This window comes from Macrobrachium rosenbergii, chromosome 48 (genome assembly GCF_040412425.1).
Source record: "Macrobrachium rosenbergii isolate ZJJX-2024 chromosome 48, ASM4041242v1, whole genome shotgun sequence".
In the NCBI taxonomy this organism is placed as follows: domain Eukaryota; kingdom Metazoa; phylum Arthropoda; class Malacostraca; order Decapoda; family Palaemonidae; genus Macrobrachium; species Macrobrachium rosenbergii.
In genome coordinates this window covers 48,546,712-48,565,352 of record NC_089788.1, presented here as the reverse complement: position 1 = coordinate 48,565,352, position 18,641 = coordinate 48,546,712, and the positions used below count along the sequence as shown (strand labels likewise).

At 37.2% G+C, this 18,641-nt stretch overlaps 1 protein-coding gene across 1 annotated transcript in view; it reads left to right on the top strand.

Moving 5' to 3' along the window:
• The window catches only part of LOC136831091 (probable E3 ubiquitin-protein ligase HERC1), an 801,341-nt gene that overhangs the window by 563,860 nt on the left and 218,840 nt on the right, over nucleotides 1–18,641 (top strand). The window contains exons 43-44 of the mRNA XM_067091041.1: nucleotides 15,994–16,360; nucleotides 17,255–17,403. Coding sequence (XP_066947142.1) covers nucleotides 15,994–16,360; nucleotides 17,255–17,403 — 516 coding nt within the window. The remainder of the gene's footprint in view (nucleotides 1–15,993; nucleotides 16,361–17,254; nucleotides 17,404–18,641) is intronic.

Here is an 18,641-nt window from a genome sequence, read left to right as displayed (position 1 = left end):
GTCGTAATATTTGCACCGCTTTATATTAGTCGTTACATAGTTTTATATATGAAAATGTGTGCAATTTCATGTACAATACAACAAAAAATAACTCATGGTTTTAGCTTTTATTAGTTTTGAAATATTTCCATATAAATCACGATAAATAGAAAAAATTCGACTTTCGGTCAACTTTAACTCGACCGAAATGGTCGAAAACTGCAATTGTAAGCTAAAACACTTACAGTCTAGTAATATTCAATCAATTAGCTTCATTTTTCAACAAACGGGAAGTCTCTAGCACAATATTTCGATTTATGGTGGATTTTTGAAAAAAAACATTTTTTTACGTCCGCGCGTTACTAATTCATGCATCATTTTGTGATAATATTTTCTCTGTGTTGCTTTGATCGTTTTAAAATTTGTTATATACCAAAATCATCGCAATTTAGTGTACAATACAACTAAAAAAAATTAACTCATTAGCTTTAACCGTTTTGCTTACAGCGTGATTTGTATACAATTATATACTTTTTTTTTTTTGCTGTCATATATTCCAATATTTATATATGATAATGATATTTTTTTTCATTTCTGATGGTTGCATACTAAACTTCAGGCAATGACAAAAAAATGAGCCAAAAATGAATTCTTAATCTTAAAAACTAAGCGTGCTGTGATTTTTTGAAAAAAACTTTTTTTCCACTTCGGCGCTAACTCACCGAACGCCGCCGCCATACGAGAGACGTTTTTGTAAATAGGGCTTCGGCGTTAAAGGGTTAATATTCCAACATGTTATGTGAAGTGAAACTTTGTATAGCTTTAGGTCTCTGTGTGTGCTTATTATTTACAAAAGTATGTTAAGAACTTATTGCCTATTATTGCATTGTACAGTATTCATTGTACCAAACTGTTGACTAAATGCTCCACAGGGACTCTGTAATATAGCAGAAGTTTTATATATGAGTAATATGGCAGAAGTTTTAGATATGATTTAATTATTGTTACAGTTTGTATGAAGTTGAATTTGTGAATAGAGTATTGTTGTAGTAAGCCAGAAGTTTTGAGATGGGTTTTTAGGGGATGAAATTAGTTTTTTTTTTTTTATAGCATAACTGCTGTCTGTCCCCAAAGGAGTTACATTCTCATGGTCCCACCAGGGCTCCGTAAGACAGTACAGCCAATCTCAAAGAATACTCCTATAGTTGGTCTTGGCCAGAATATTGCTTGTTGGCACAGTGATAGAATGTAAGGGATTCAGGACAGGAGGGCTCTATCTCTTGCCCACAATGACTGTCTTGGTTTTTTCCTTCATCCTATTCACACAGATGTGACAACAGGGCATATGTTAGCTATCTTCCTCATTACGCTCTGGTATGTCACAGAGTTCAGGCAACCCCAGTGTTTGCTCCAAAAACTTTGATCATAACAACAACTTTAAAACTAAGTGCATAGATTTTAGACGTAGTGAAAAGTTTTAGTTCCTCAAAATTTTAAAATTTAAACAGGTAGGCATATATTTGTTAAAATTGGGCGCCAGTAGGTCTCCTGCCAGGTGAGAAGTTAGGATTAGATGGCTAGGCTGTGCTGTAATTGCTGTGCTGTATTTTTTTTTCTGTCTGACAGAGTGATAATTAATATTAATGCAATAGTACAGTATTAGACAATTTTGTTATTGAAACTCATTAGTCAATGACCTTTTCAACATTGATAGATAATTCAAGGTTATCAAAAGGGTAAATCGGGTTAGCCTAATATTGTGTTTACAAAACATAGCCATGATGGCAGTTCTCAATCAGGCTTGACTTATGAACCTTGGTGTTTACTAAAGGCCAGTATTTCCTTTGTAATATTATATAATGAAGCTACGGTAAATTAACTATGTTATATAGAAAGTTCCCCAATTACAGTACTCTTGATATTAGGGTTCTTTTCAAGTTTTCAGGGAAATACATTCATGCAGGTCTACTTCCAAAAGTAGTGATGTCACAGGTGCAGAGAAAAATTGTGATGATTGTCATTATCCTAAGGAAATACAAAAAGTACTTTTTCATAATGGTGAGCTTTGTCAAACAATTTAAAATCGTAGAGCACTGATTTTATATAAGTTTGGTACAGTAATTCCAATAATTAATTTTAATTATGTACCAACTAATGTACTTAGTAACCTTAACCTAGTGCTTAGGAATAGATCAGGTAATCAAAAGTTATGAAATGTATAGAAATACATTGTATGGGTATCTAATTAACCCTTAAACACCTACTGGACGTATCATACGTCGACTAAAATTGTCTGTTGGGTTTTTTTTTTTTTTTTTTTTCGACTACAAAAAATTTCAACCTTCGGTCAAATTTGACTTGACCGAAATGGTCGAAAAACGCAATTGTAAGCTAAAACTCTTACATTCTAGTAATATTCAATCATGTACCTTCATTTTGCAACAAATTGGAAGTATCTAGCACAATATTTCGATTTATGGTGAATTTTTGAAAAAAACTTTTTTCTTATGCATGGGCGGTAACAGCCGAAAATTTCATAAATTCTTTCGTCATTTTGTCGTAATTTTTGCACTGTTCTATATTAGCCGTTACATAAAGTTTTATATATGAAAATGTGCACAATTTCATGTACAATACAACAAAATACAACCCATGGTTGTAGCTTTTATCAGTTTGGAAATATTTTCATATAAACCACGATAACTGCCAAAATTTCAACCTTCGGTCAAATTTGACTCGACCGAAATGGTCAAAAAGCGCAATTTTAAGCTAAAACTCTTACATTCTAGTAATATTCAATCATTTACCTTCATTTTGCAACCAATTGGAAGTCTGTAGCAGCTGTTGCTATTCGTATACAATAATTCGATTTATGGTGAATTTTTTTAAAAACTTTTTCCTTACGTCCGCCCAGAAATTCTTTTGTCACGTTGTCGTAATGTTTGCACATCTTTTATATTAGTCGTTACATAAAGTTTTATATATGGAAATGTGCGCAATTTCATGTAGAATACAACAGAAAATAACTCATGGTTGTAGCTTTTATCAGTTTTGAAATATTTTCATATAAATCACGATAACTGCCAAAATTTCAAGCTTCAGTCAACTTTAGCTCGACCAAAATGGTAAAAAAACTTAATTATAAGCTAAAACTCTTACATTCTAGTAATATTCAATCATGCACCTTCATTTTGCAACAAACAGGAAGTCTCTAGCACAATATTTCGATTTATGGTGAATTTCTGAAAAAAAAATTTTTTCCATACGTCTGCGCATCTATTTCGGCCGAACATCTCAGAAATTCTTTTGTCATGTTGTCGTAATGTTTGCATCGTTTTACATTAGTCGTTACATAAACTTTTATATATGAAAATGTGCGCAATTTCATGTACAATACAACAGAAAATAGCTCATGGTTGTAGCGTTTATCAGTTTTGAAATATTTTCACATAAATCACGATAACTGCCAAAATTTCAACCTTCGGTCAACTTTAACTCAACCGAAATGGTCAAAAACGCAATTGTAAGCTAAAACTCTTATATTCTAGTAATATTCAATCATTTACCTTCATTTTGCAATAAATTGGAAGTCTCTAGCACAATATTTCGATTTATGGTGAATTTTTAAAAACATTTTCCTTACGTCTGCGCAGTAACTCGCTCCTCGAACATCTCTGAAATTCTTTCGTCTCGTTGTCGTAATATTTGCACCGTTTTATATTAGTCGTTACATAAAGTTTTATATATGAAAATGTGAAGACAATTTCATTTACAATACAACAAAAAATAACTCGTGGTTGTAGCTTTTATTAGTTTTGAAATATTTTCATATAAATCACGATAAATGGAAAAATTTGACTTTCGGTCAACTTTAACTTGACCGAAATGGTCGAAAACTGCAATTGTAAGCTAAAATGCTTACAGTCTAGTAATATTCAATCAATTAGCTTCATTTTTCAACAAATTGGAAGTCTCTAGCACAATATTTCGATTTATGGTGAATTTTTAAAAAAAATTTTTTACGTCCGCGCGTTACTAATTCATGCATCATTTTGTGATAATATTTTCTCTGTGTTGCTTTGATCATTTTAAAATTTGTTATATACCAAAATCATCACAATTTAGTGTACAATACAACTTAAAAAAATTAACTCATTAGCTTTAACCGTTTTGCTTACAGCGCGATTTGTATACAATTATATACGAGTTTTTTTTTTTTTTGCTGTCATATATTCCAATATTTATATATGATAATGATATTTTTTTTTCATTTCTGATGGTTGCATACTAAACTTCAGGCAGTGACAAAAAAAATGAGCCAAAAATGAACTCTTAATCTTAAAAACTAAGCTTGCTGTGAATTTTTGAAAAAAACTTTTTTTCCACTTTGGCGCTAACTCACCGAACGCCGCCGGCATACGGGAGACGTTTTTGTAAATAGAGCTTCGGCGTTAAAGGGTTAATTTTGTCTTAACTGAGATTAGAAGCACTTTTGAGTAAATCCTTTAAGTCTGTGTTATTGTAGTAATTGTGAATTAATATTTTCATACATTACTACTATTTCATGGATATGACCCAGTGATCAGGTTACCTAACAGCATACTATGTACACGTACTTATGGACATGTCAGCTTGTTTTAAATGGAAGTGTTTGCTGCCTATATAGTGATACTGTATAGGTAGCTAACACTAAGTAGTTTTTAATAAACACTTGTGCTTTTTATCACTACTGGGCTGCTGTTATGAAGGGCCCACAGATTACCTGCCCTGCAGAGAATTGCTCATTCTGCTTTTCACCTGTAGAAATGGTTCATAACTGCCTGCCATGCACCATTTGTGAAGGAATAATGGAGGATTTGGTTAGTTGCTGGACATGTGTGAAATCTGCAACATGCTCATGGCAGCAAGTTTAAAATGAAGTAGCTCATTTTAAGCTGTCTCTGTGAGTTATGGGTTTCAGTAGGAGTACAGAAGGAGGAGAATCCAAAAGCAGTGGACTCTAGGAATTCCCACTTCAACTCCTCAAATGGAGACAAAGGTTCTTTCCTTGAGAGAGAGGTCACTGATACCCGACATTAAGTGGACATAGCCACAGAAATTTTCAATATGAACCCAGAAGATCTAGGGAATAGTCTTGTGCTTTACATGGGAGAGATCCCTCAGATGAGGATCTTGGCTCTCCCATGCAGTAGTCAAATATTGAAGGGGACCATGATAGGATCCACCCAACCCCATCTGAAGTTTCTGTACCTTGTGGGGGTAATGATTTATCCTGGACTTCTATACTGCCAGGCAGTGGTGATACAACTGCCTTGGCTCAATCAGTTCATGCGGCCTTCCCTGATAGGAAATTCTGCTTGCTGTACATCTAAAATTCCAGGAGGAAATCATGAACAGTATCAAGGGTGACTTTGCTACTGAGTGTCAGTGAGATGCTATCCATTAATCCCAAGAGAAATTCAGGTCTGTCCTGTATATGGATTTGGGTGTGATTTGAAAAAGTTCTCATCCTGTAAACTAGAGGATAAAGAGGCTGCATAGTGTACCCAGGCAGAGATTGCGTTTCTCTTAAAAAAAACTTGGTTATGGGAACAGGGTAATAAAAAGCCCAAGCCCAAAAGGAAGTTTTTCACTCCCAGAGCTGTGGCTGGAAACAATAATAAGACCAGGTTGTACTATAAAACTTTAAATCAGAATGTAGTACAGGCACCAGTATCCACCCCTAAGAATGATACTTATAACCCTTGGCGAGACACCTCAATGTTCTCCTTTCACAAGATTGGAAAATACCCCATTATTGAAAGGAAAACTGTGATTGAGGTTGAGCATGTAGAATTTTGGGACGGAGCAGCCTTTCGCAATACCTATTGGTGAATGGCCTCTCAGTCAATAGGAATTCAGAAACTGTTGAAGGAGACAGTTATCCTGTCTATTGATATATCAGTGGAAGCCATAGAAGCAATCTTTCTCCAGTTTAATGGAAAATATAGCGCAACAATTTTAGAGAACAAATACCCTCTCTGGGAGGCACCAAAGGAGGCACCAACCTTCTGTCCCTTCACTTTTGAAACAATCAGTCATGTGAAGACAGGATTTCAGAATTTTGTGGTGACTGGGAAACGAGAGTTTATAGAAGAAATAAAGCTATTTGTTTCTGCCATCCTAGTATCTGATGCTAGTTCTATAAAGGAATGGGCAACACTTGTCACTCCTTATAAGAGCCCCCTGTACTTGGGACCACCTTGATGTGGTGAGGAATTTTTTCCCGGGTTTGAGTCCAAGAGTCCTATATATTTTTACATACTCATTTGTCTTAAATTTGTGGAGTTTTCCATTTTTGTATAATTTATTGGACCTGATAAATAAGAAAAGATATCATAGCTGTGACTGGCTTTATATCTGAAGCTAAATACCATAGTTGGAATTGTGGTAGGATCATCAACTACCCGATAATGTTTGGACCTTAGAGTTATCAGATTGATAGTGCAAGGGCAGAACTATTCTTTAGGGCTGGGCCACAGATTCCAGGAGGTTTGATGCTGGGGATAGGATTCTCAGCATTCTATCCGGTTTGCCCATAATATGAGTAGGGTGAGGCAGATTGTATTCCTGTAATACCCTCGGTCCTAGCAAGAGAGTTTGGCTTACACTTGGGCCACTCAAATCTTGTTATGCTGACCCTTGTGGGGTAGGGTAGGGGAACGGACGTTTGGGAGTCGGCTCTCACTTGTGCCATTGATGGAAAGATATCTTTTTAAGGTTTTCAGGTTTACTTAATTTTTTGTCCTCTGTTCGAGCTTTATGAGTTATAACAGTAAAGATTCAAGTACCCCTGGGCCCTCTGATGATACTGTTTTGGCACAGGTGACAACCTCTGCACCCACCTTGGAGACTGAAAATTCTCCAAATGTTGATGACCTTGGATCAACTTCAAGATATGAGGCATCTGCCTTGGAATCTGCTGAAAGTGCAAATAAATTGGTGGCAATGCTAGTACCATTTATTTCCCCAAGTATTGAGGCTGAGGAGATAAATCTACCTTGTTCATTAGGTCTCCTCCATTAGCTATGAGATATGAAATAATAAATGAGGAATTTAGCAAATATGGAATTATTAAGAAAACTGGAATAAAAATGGCAGACACTTTTCAGTCCTGACAGGTTTGGATAACCTTTTTAGACAATATAAAGAGTCTTAGGTTGCCTTCTCTGAATTTAGGAAGTCAAAAAAGAATATCTCATGTTTATTATTGAAAAGGGCCCCTTCTAACGTGAAGGTATATTATCCCAAAAATCCTGATAACAAAATAAGTAAAAACTCAGTACAGGTTGTCCATCACTAATCCGGCATCATTGGGACCTGGAGGGCGCTGGATTAGCCATTTTGTCAGATTAGCCAGTTATTAGGCTAGAATACACAAAATCCAGTAGCTAAGTACCTCATCTTAGAATTAAAATATCCCATAAATCAGTACAAGTTGGTTAATAAAGAAAAGACAATTATCAAATAAATTCAAGTGAAATTTTATTGAAATAGAGGTACAGGTACAGTAAAATAATAGGTAGAGGTATACTACAAATTAATTCTGTTTCATATATTTTGGCATTATTTTGATTAGTTTATCTTGCAGCATGTAAAGATTCATTATTTCTTGCTCAGTTATAAAACTTCGCTGCTCTAAACCTTTCAGCAGTTCACCTGTCAGCTGAATTAACCAATCAGTAGAAACTCTTTCTGCTACCTGTACATCATCCTCACTTTCATCATTACTTTCTCCTTCACTGTCAAGTTTTTTCAAGAGTTCAACCTTTTCCGATATGGACAAGGTTCGGTGTTTTCGCTTTACCCCACGAGAAGCACTTCCATTATTCACTGGAGCCATGGCTGGGGCTAAAATATGGTCAAAAGACAATAATAAATGTAAAAAATGAAACAACAAAAGCATGCCTGTGTTTACAAACACCTCCAGTTTGTTGATGCAGCACACGCGTCACCAAATCGAAGCGGCCGGCGAGCGAGTTAGCGCAGCGACCTGGGAAATTTGAAAATTAGTGTGGAAACATTAGAAATTACTCTAGACGAAATTTGTGCTGGATTACTGATTGTTCCGGACTACTGATTGCCGGATTAGTGATGGACAACCTGTAGCAGGAACCCCAAGCCAGCAAAATGGCTTGTAGTAACAGTCCAAGAGAAGCAGGGTAACACAATACTCTTCAGAAGGGATTTGAAATACCAGATAGAAGGCATCAATAATTCCAGAATTATATGCTTTGGACAGAACAGCTTTTTGATACATGCTGAATCAGTGGAACAGGCAGCCATGATATCCAACTGGAGGATTACCGCAGAGAGCAAGATCAAAGAAGTAAAGCCTCACTACAATTTTAGTTATGCTAAAGGTATCATCTTCCACCAAAACTTATGTGAATTTTTAGAGGAGGAAATCCCTGATATGTGTCGTCCTAATATTTGGAGAGCATTTAAAGTACCTAGGTCTTCCATGATTATATTTACATTTTATGATGAAGACTTTAAATTTCATTGAAGTTGAAAAAGAAATAATCAATATTCGTCCTTCAGTGTTTCAACTGTTTTGGTTATGGTCATCCATCCTGGGTATATAGAAGACCTAATCTTTGTTGTACTTGCTGCCTCCCAGAGCATGGTGATTCTTCAAGACAGCTGAGTTGTATAAACTGTAAGAAGGAACATAGTCCTAGAGATAGGAATTGTGAATCTTACAAGGTTGAACAGGAAGCTTTGCTTAAAGCCTATGCAGAGCACATAAGTGTGGGACATGCAAAGAAACTAGCTACGACAACTAATTATAGTGATGTAGTGAAACAGAAATATAGTAATTCCAGTTCCCTCAGCAAACAACCACTACCAAAGAAGGAATCTCGTCCTTCTTTATGTAATCTAGCTCCTCAGCCTAGGCAAAGGAGTGCGATCCCATGAAAGAATCAGCTTCCTGATTCAGAGCTTGAAACTGTTCAAGTTCCAGAACTTCCTCTGTGGAAGCTTCTCAAACTCCCTCTTTAGGGGCACTTCCTAGCCTCATCTTTAGAGGCATCTCAGTCAATCTCGCTCCCAGATTTTGGGAATCTTCCACAAGAGAGATTGCAGCCTTCTGAATCTCATGTGGTAGAGGTACATCAGGTAAATATGGACTATGAAATGGCAAGTTATAAAAAACTACATACCCATTCCACATCATCTCCTCTGTCACCTGCCCCAACAAGGCAAGGCAAATGTAAAATTAGGCCATCAAAAAAGTCTTCCTCCTCTGAGAGGTTGAATAGACCACAAAGAAAACAGGTTTGATGTAGAAAAAACCTATTTTTAAGATCTGAGGGCGAACAGAAAAAGTGTGGATGGACAAACAAAGCTGACTCGATGGTTTTCTTTTACAGAAAACTAAAACCTAATAAAGACCCTCATCACACTACTAGTTACAGGCCCACAGCTCTTACTAGCTGTGTATGCAAGCTGATGGAGAAGATGGTATGCAAGCTGATGGAGAAGATGGTCAACTCTCATTTAGTCTGGCATTTAGAAACACACAAATTACTTTCTCCATTCCAATTTGGCTTTCACAAAAACAGATCTACCCTTGACCCACTGCTAAGGCTTTCTAATCAAATTTAACAGGGTTTTGTAAACCAGTGCCAGACAATTGGTGTATTCCTTGATTTAGAAAAAGCACATGATACAACATGGCGTCATGGAATTATTAAGCAGCTAAATAAATTAGGCATACTGTAAAAGGGAAAATGATTAGGTTCATTAACTCCTTTTTAACAGACCAGTCTATAAGATTAAAAATGGGAAATACTTCATCCCCATTCAAACTAGAAGAGGGTGTCCCACAGGGTGTGTGTTAAATGTAACTTGCTTTGCTGTTGCCATTGATAGCATCATCAATTAAATTTCAAATCCTGTACAGGCCTCACTTTTTGTTGATGATCTAGCTATTCATTGCACTGCATATGACGCTGAATCGGCTTGCAGATATTTACAAAAATCCATCAACTATATCTCTAGATGGGCAAAACAAAATGGTTTCAGGTTTTCTTCAAGTAAGACAGATGCTGTTCGTTTTACTAGGTGTAGACATCAAGAAGCTATACCAAATTTGAAACTTGATGGGTCTGTTCTACCATATGCAGATGACATAAAGTTTTTAGGAATGATTTTTTATTCCAAACTCACTTGGTCTAAGCATATTGAAAATTTAAAGTGCAAAGTAAAGAAATCTCTCAATCTTTTGAAAGTGATCTCTGGCTTTAATTGTGGCACCGACAAGAAATCTCTGCTACAACTTTATGATGCATTACGTAGATCAAAGTTGGATTATGGATGTCAGGGTTATTTTTTCATCAGCATGCAAAAGTAAACTCCACGAACTTGATGTAGTTCACAATATGGGTTTGTGTATTTGCTCTGGGCCCTTTCAGCACCTGTTGAGAGTCTTTATGTCGACACACACCAACTTCAACTTGATGCATGATGAGGGGAGTTAGGCCTCTGATACTTGATAAGGATTAAAAGTAATGCTAACAGTCCTTCAGATAAGGTTATTCATCAACTTGATGCTAGCAATTTCAAGCCAAGATCTTCTGTTCCATTCCAGATCTGGCTAAATGCATCTGTAAATGATAATTCTACAGACTCAGAATGTTAATGAATTGGCCCCTTCCAAAATTCTGCCTTGGCTCATACCAGAAGCTGAAATGTGCAAGAAAAATATAGTGAAAAAAATACCCCTGATGAGGTAATAAAGTCACTGTTTTTAGAACATGATGAAGCTCATAATAACTACTATGAAATTTATACAGATGGCTCAAAGTCAAGTGATAGAGCAGGTTTAGCTGTTGTCACAGATAATTTTTGTAATGTTGCAAAGCTGCTGCCTGCTGCTTCAGTATATACAGCTGAACCATCTGCCATTGTTAAAGCCCTAGATATAGCATATCATTCAAATAAGAAGTCTTGTGTCATATATTCAGATTGTAAAAGTGCTCTGACCAGTTATAATTCATCCTATCCTTTAATAAAGAAGGCTCAGGCATGGCTGTTTCGCCTTTCGTGTAGGCATAAAACACTATGTTTTTGTTGGATTCCTGGTCATGTTGGATCTCAGGTAATGAAGAAGAAGACAGAGAAGCAAAGAATGCTTTTACCCAAGAGAAATTGATTATTTATATAAATAGAGTTCCCCACTTAGATACAAAAATCTCTATTTGCAGTTATACACTAAGTAAGTGGCAGGTGTGATGTTCATCTCCTCTTCTTACTAATGATAAGTTAAAGACTGTTAGGCCTCAAATAGGATTTTGGCAATCATCCTATCAAAGCAACAGGAAGACTGAAGTTATTATAACAAGGTTGAGGATTGGTCACTTCTGACTGACACAGTTTTCTTCTTAATGGTGGTAGTGCTCCAGCTTGTGTTCACTGTGATAGCCCTTTGACAGTTGAGCACATTCTGGTTCATTGCACCAGGTATGTAAATAAGAGGTGGATGTACCATCTAGATGGTAAAACCATGACTGAAATTTTAGGGGACAACATTGATGTTGGCCCAGTTTTGAGTTTTTTAAAGCTTGTGGTTTTTATAAAAATATCTAATAATTTTATATAGATGTCTTTTTTTATCTTATTTATGGCAGTTTTAATTGCATTAGAAATTAAATCTCTTCGATTTTATCTTTGTAAACATTGATCTTTAGAATATCTATTTTAAACTCATTCTTTATATCATTTCCATTGTCATTCATTCTCATCATAGCACTGAATGACCCTGTGGGTCCCAGTGCTTGGCTTTATGCCTAAATCACATATTCCTTTCCATTCCATTCCATATAAGAGGAAAAAGCTCCCACTGGACATGGTTACCTAGCTATTTGGGACCCTTACGAGAAAAATCTGAGGACAGCCATGGCTGAATTTTATGCTAGGTTCCACCTACTCAACATTACAAGTTCTGCTACTATGCTGGAAGTAGCTACGAAGGAGCTTCTAGAGTCTTCGAGAAGAATGTTTGCTGCAGTAGCCAAAACACTTATGTGGACCCTATGGGGAGCACACTGCAATTTTCAAGAGTGTCACATTAAGGCTTAAAAGGAAGCATTGGTGGGTTCCAATATTTTGCTCCCCAGTGTTACCTCCCTATTACATTCTTCCCCTTGTGTTGTGGCCTGTTTGAAGAATCTGTTGTCACACAACTCATTGAACAAGCATAACAGAATTGCACAGTATATGCAGTTCTTGGAAAGGAGGAATCTGGGGAACAATACTCTTGAAGGTTTCCTCTTCCTAAGCCTAAGAAAGTTCAGTATGAATCAGAGCCACATGAGCCTCCAGTCACTACTAAAGGATCCCTCCAACAATAGAAGAAAGGACAGGACAACAATAGCAGCCACACACCTTTCGAAGTGGAGATGCTTCTATTGGGGAAAAGGAAAGTCAATTCCTGGACTGTGTATTAAAGGCAAAGGAAGAGGTGGAGCTCAATTGGACTTGCATGGTCGGGGTTGTCGTCTACAGCATCACATGCAGTGAAGTCCTTCCCTTGGGGACACAGTATAATTTTCAATGGGCTAGGTAGAGATGGTCTCACCGTCCCCCTCCTCTGAAGGAGTTTTTTCCAAAAACTAAACTCCTCTTAAAAGGGGGCCATAGAGAAAGACAGGTTTAATTGCTACCACTCTTCAGCGTCCCCAAGAAGGGTTCCTCCAAATGAGGGGTGATCCTCAACTTGTCAAGTTTAAACAAACTTATTGTTTGCATAAACTTTTCTATATACTGTACTTATTTATTTTATTAAAGCTCAGGAAAGGAGGAGTTTAACTAGTGGCCTACCTAGATGATTGGCTATCTGGGATAGAAGGATGCTGGAGAAACCTGAAAGTGGTAGTCGACAGACTCCAGTCAAAAGGTTTCCTAATAAATAGAAACAAGTCCCGCCTTACATCCAGCAGACATTTTCTAAGGTAAGGACTCTGTTAGGATACTATTCGTAGCCAGCTGTCTCTTCCCAACAGCACTCAAGAATAAGGAAGGACCTAAGAAGATTCCATGCACAGCTCAGCTTTTCAAGGCGACACGACAATTGGATCGAAGTCTGGGCCTGCTACTGTTTGCATCTGTGGTAGATCTAATCCTGAGATTGCGATTGTAGATTGTAAACAGAGTCTGCCTCTCACATGCCAGGAAAAGGCTTTGGGATCACCTTCACCTGAGAATGGGAAGGTACTCTATCCATAGACCTGGAAGGGGTCTCTGGCAAACAGGTCAACTTGACTCCACCATCCATATGATTGATAATACGTACAGATACCGCCTTGATAGGTTGGGGAGGCCACTGGGAGGATTGTCAGGTAGTGGGAAGATGATCACCTGTTCTAAGGGAGTGTCATATCAGTTTTCTGGAGCTGTTGACTGTCTTTCCATCTCAGAATATTGAAACCTCCAAAAGAGACCCACATTTTCTTGGTCCTAGGCAGTATGACTGCAATATCTTATATCAATAGGTTGGGCTCATGCTCAGCCCCTCTCAAATCAGTAATTGCCAATATGCTTCCATGTCTGGAAGTGGTCCTGTTTGCCACATGTGAGAACCATCAACTTCCAGGGTGTCTCTCTGAAACTGGGCATTCAGGCAATAGCAAGAGATGCATTACTACAAGACTGGGACAAATGGAAGACAATATACCTTTTTCCTCCATTGTCCTGGATTTTGAAAGCATTGAACATTCTCCTTTCTGCGCTGTGACCTTCACATGTGGATTTTTTAGGTCTAGTATGCCTTGAAGGTAATTAATTTCACATAGCTAGGTGCCTAGTGCAAAAACTACGGACTCCATCTTTGCGACATACTAGTCCATAAGGGAAATGTGGTTAGAGTAGCTCCACTCGGAGAGCCCAACTGAAATCTGTTGAAACAGTATTACATTTTATTATTTGTCTTTTGAGGTCAAGTACCTTGCTATTATAACAATCATGGCATACAGGGCAGCATTGTTAGAACCTTTGCTTCATGGTTTTGGAATTGATTCTAATATAGCAATTGTTAATTCCCTTCTCCAGTCTTTTGCACTGCAAGGTTCAGCTCCTGCAAGGCTTCCGTCTGTCATCCCTTCAGTTCATGGCCCCAATACAGCTACAATGCATGTGCTCCAAAAGGCAGTCTTCTTGACTGCTTTGGCATCAGGAGCTCGGATTGTCATACTGGGCTCTCTTAGACAGGAACAATGTTTCATCACCAATACACCTAGTTGTCATTTACTGTTCTCTCCTGGCCTATCATTCCTGGCCAAGAATGAAGACCTTTTAAAGGGAAAATCCCCCTTTTTTGATAAGGAATAAAGTATCATCCCTGGTTCAAGCACTCAAGGTTTACCTATATGTCACCACAAACATCCCTGTGGTCTTATTTTTCCTATGGCCTAGCACAAACAAACCGTTCTCTCTACTTTGGATGAGAATTATTTTAGTTTCCCTCATTAAATAGGCAGACCTTCACTCCTTTCCTAAGTCGCATGACTTCCAAAGGGTGAGTACATCATTAATTTTCTTCAGAAATGTTTCCTTTTAAGTCGTCTCCAGGTGTACAGGTTGGTTGTTAGAGGCAGTATTCCTGAACCAGGAAAGGCGCAATAATCCTGCACCCAGATCTGACATAATTAGGTAAATCACCATAGAACCACAAGGGATAACACATACATAGGTTCATGTGTTTCCTGTTCTTTATTGCCAAACCCTTGTATCCAGAATCAAGAAAACAGTTGATAAAGTGTGAATTTACCTTGAATCAAAAATTCCTGAAACACTAATGCCATGAGAGTGGTGGTCATGCTGAGATATTGCTTGGGAAGGTGCAATAATCCCACAGCCAGACCCAACATAATTAGATAAGTCATCATAGGACCACAGAATAATACATATAGAGGTTCATGTATTGTTTCCTGTTGTATATTGCCAAACCCTAATGGGTATCCATAATAAAGAAAATGGTTAATAACCTGTGACTATACTTTGGACCAAAAATTTATCTGGGTTTTTGGATTTATTTATTAGGAGCTTAGTCATTTTGTCACTTGTCATATTCTTTTGTAAGCTCCTTTGAGGATGAACAATGGCTACTCTATCAAAAAACAGGTTTTGATGTAGGAGAAACCTATTTTTGGTAGCAGCGTTGAGCCCTGAAACCCACCCACTTTCCCTGATGAAAAGGCATGAGACTGGGGTGAACATTTATCTTGTGCAGACCTGGTATGTAATGAGGAAGATAGCCAATATACGTGCTGTTGTCAGTCTGTGTGAGCAGGATGTAGGGAAAACCGAGGTATTCATTGTGGACAAGAGATAGAGCCCTCCTGTCCAGAGTCCTTTGTATTCTATCACTATTCAAGCTGAGACCAACTATAAGAGAATCCTTTGAGATTATTGGTCTGTCTTATGGAGCCCTTTTGGAGGGGGCCATGAGAATGTACGTAACTCCTTTGAGGATTCACAAGATACCAAAATAGGTTTTTCCTACTTCAAAACCTGCTTTTTGGGTAGGAAATAATAAATATTCATTTTGTTTACTGTACATGAATGGAAATGCATAGAGTACTAGATTTTTCAAGAAATTCTTGAAGATTTTTAAACCAAATGTAAAGAGGCATCTTTCTGGACGTTTTTGATAAGTGATTTTAGTTAAAACTGTCTATCCAGTAATTCAACTAAACCTTATTGCTAGAGGAAGTGAACTTGAACTCTTGTTTGAAGGGAAGATCACGTAAAGTTTTTATATATAGGAAATGTGGAGTTGACATTATTTGATTATATTACACTATATACTTCATGGAGCAGGATCAGCATTTTGCAACTGTGAAAGAGGTTTACATTACTGTATAAGGTTCTGAACTCTGTACCAGTGACAGAAATGAATGTAATGCTGTAATAACTAAAATTTCTCAAATGTATTTATGTGTGTATTACAATATTTTTCCTGTATTACAGGTTCCAGAGACAGCAGAAAGACCTCAGAATATTATCACAGAAATACCATCTGCTAGTGCTGAGGTTAGAGCCCCAAAAAGACCAATACCCTCCTTAGGGTTGCCAATAACAGTGCCATGTGCCCCTGCAACTCATCCAGCAGGGGAGATGCGCTCAGTTCATTCATCTCAGACATCCCACAGCCCTACAAGAGGAAGATCTGTAGGACCTCTTACTCCTCAGAGTGCACCTCTTCCTCCAATGGCCAGGAGTCATTCACCATCACCTCCTTTGACACCTTTACCACCATTGCCACCCCCTATTGCCACGCCTTTGCTTGAAATGGGTTTTACCCTCAAGCATATACAGAAAGCTATTGCAGCTCAAGGTAATTACAATAGATTTTGGCAGTTATAGACTATCTTGGAAATTGTGCCCATAAACACCCATCCTTACGTTACTTATGTCCATCGAAGCAGTTAGATATGTATATTTAATACATTATTAAAAATATATAAAACTATAGCAAAGATTATAAAAGAAATTGAATAGTGGACTTGCAGTTTTTAGTTTGTTATCTTAAAGCATTTTGTTTAGTCTTTAGGTTTTTTGGCCTTTCAAAATACTATTAATTTTTAACTTGTTGTCAAGTTTTGTCATCTTATTGTTGAATTTTGCCATGTATTTGGTCCAGGGGTAACTACATAAATTGAGAATTAAGTGTGTGTATGATTTTGTTCCACTTACAATTGAGATTAGTATCATGAAAAGAATTCTGATTTCATAAAAACATTCCCTGTAGTGTCAAAGGTCCTTTGCTAGAGACTACTTTGTTATTTACATGAAACAATTTTTGTGCATTATATTGATTCAGTTGCTGTATTAGTTTTCACAGGCTTCAAAATAAGTCTAAAGCTGCACTGATAAAATATGTACAAATGTGCATGTATTTAGAATTGATGGGAATAAATACAAGTTAAGCAATATTTTCATATATCACATTCTTCTTTATATTATTTGAGTAATATTTTTGGTAAGAAATCATACTGATTAAAACTAGAGGGATGAAGGAGAATTAAAGGGTGTGTAGAAGTTATCTGTTTGTTTTTGCTCTTGGCACTGTTTCATACAATGACTGCTTGCGAAGATGTATAATTTTACATTCCATAGTCTTAAGGAGATATGTAGATGTTAATTGCATTTCACTAATGGTTGATTATGACTAAACAAATTAAGCCTAAAAACGTTTGTGTGCTAACTCCTAATATTCTCTTGATTTTAGGGCACAAGGGTGAACCATCTTCAGCAATAATTAACCAGCTTGTTACGTGGATGCTAGAACATCCTTGCATTGATTCAAGTGAAACCAGCGAGCGAAGACGTTCACATGATGATACAACAACATCTGGGAATACTAGCACAGGAGTACAGGTAAGTGCAGTGTGATGAAAATTTTTCGTTTTTATCTGTTTCAAGATATGGCATCAGGAAGTACATTAGCTTATTAAATGATGCCCATAAAATCTGACAATATGTGTATACAGTACAGTCTTTTCAAGATGTTAGTTTTTTATCAGATTTACCTTCTGTGTAATGTTTTAGAGCAGGGTTCTTCAAACTACGGGTCGCGACCCATTACTGGGTCGCCAAGTCCTCCAAACTGGGTCGCAGGCTCACAAAAATAAATAAATAAATAAAATAAAAATTATTATGCACATGGCAATAAGAGATCCTAGTCAGAGAGAGAGAGAGAGAGAGAGAGAGAGAGAGAGAGAGAGAGAGAGAGAGAGAGAGAGAGAGAACATGATTAGTTACATTTAAGTTTTAGGAGTGTGTAGAAGTCTCCTTTCATTATATAACAGTTCGTGCAACCACACTCGCATCAAATGGATTGATTTTTTATTAGAAAGGGTGTCACTGCTACTCAGGCACCAAAGCCTTCTTGCTCAGGCGAGAAAGACAAACAGATGCACTCAATGACAGAGAAGCCTGCTGTCTCGTACCGGTATGGGCGAGGCATCATCGCCGCCAGTGCCCTGTTCTGAGCCTTCTGCTAAGAAGAAATTATGGCTAGGGCAATATAGTGAAAAATTCTTGAAGTATGGATTTATTAAGTATGATAAAGATAAACAAGAACCTCGGCCACAGTGTGTTATTTGAAATGAAGTTCTTGCAAATGAAAGTATGAAGCTTTCAAAATTAAAGAGGCACCTTGAATCGAATCATGTTGAACTAGTTGGAGAATCAGTAGATTTTTTCAAAGAAAAAAAGAACAATTGAATTTATCTGTGAAAATCCTTAGTAAATCAACCATTCACAATGATGACCTGCAGCTGGCTTCTTATCTAGTTACTCATCGAATAGCAAAAGAGAAAGTGCCATATACTTATGGTGAAAAACTTATCCTTCTAGCTACATTAGATATACTGTAGTAATTACAGTGTTTGATGATGAGAAATCAGCAGAGAAGATTAAATGTGTTCCTGTCAGTGACACAACAGTATCTCGGAGGATTAGGGATATTGCAGAAGATTTGGAATTTCAGTTGGTTTCATGCCTCCAGGCTGTTGAAGAATATGCTATCCAGCTGGATGAAAGTACCGATATAGCTAATTGTGCAACACTCTTGGTTTATGTGAGATATCCATGGGAAGATAACTTCTTGGAGG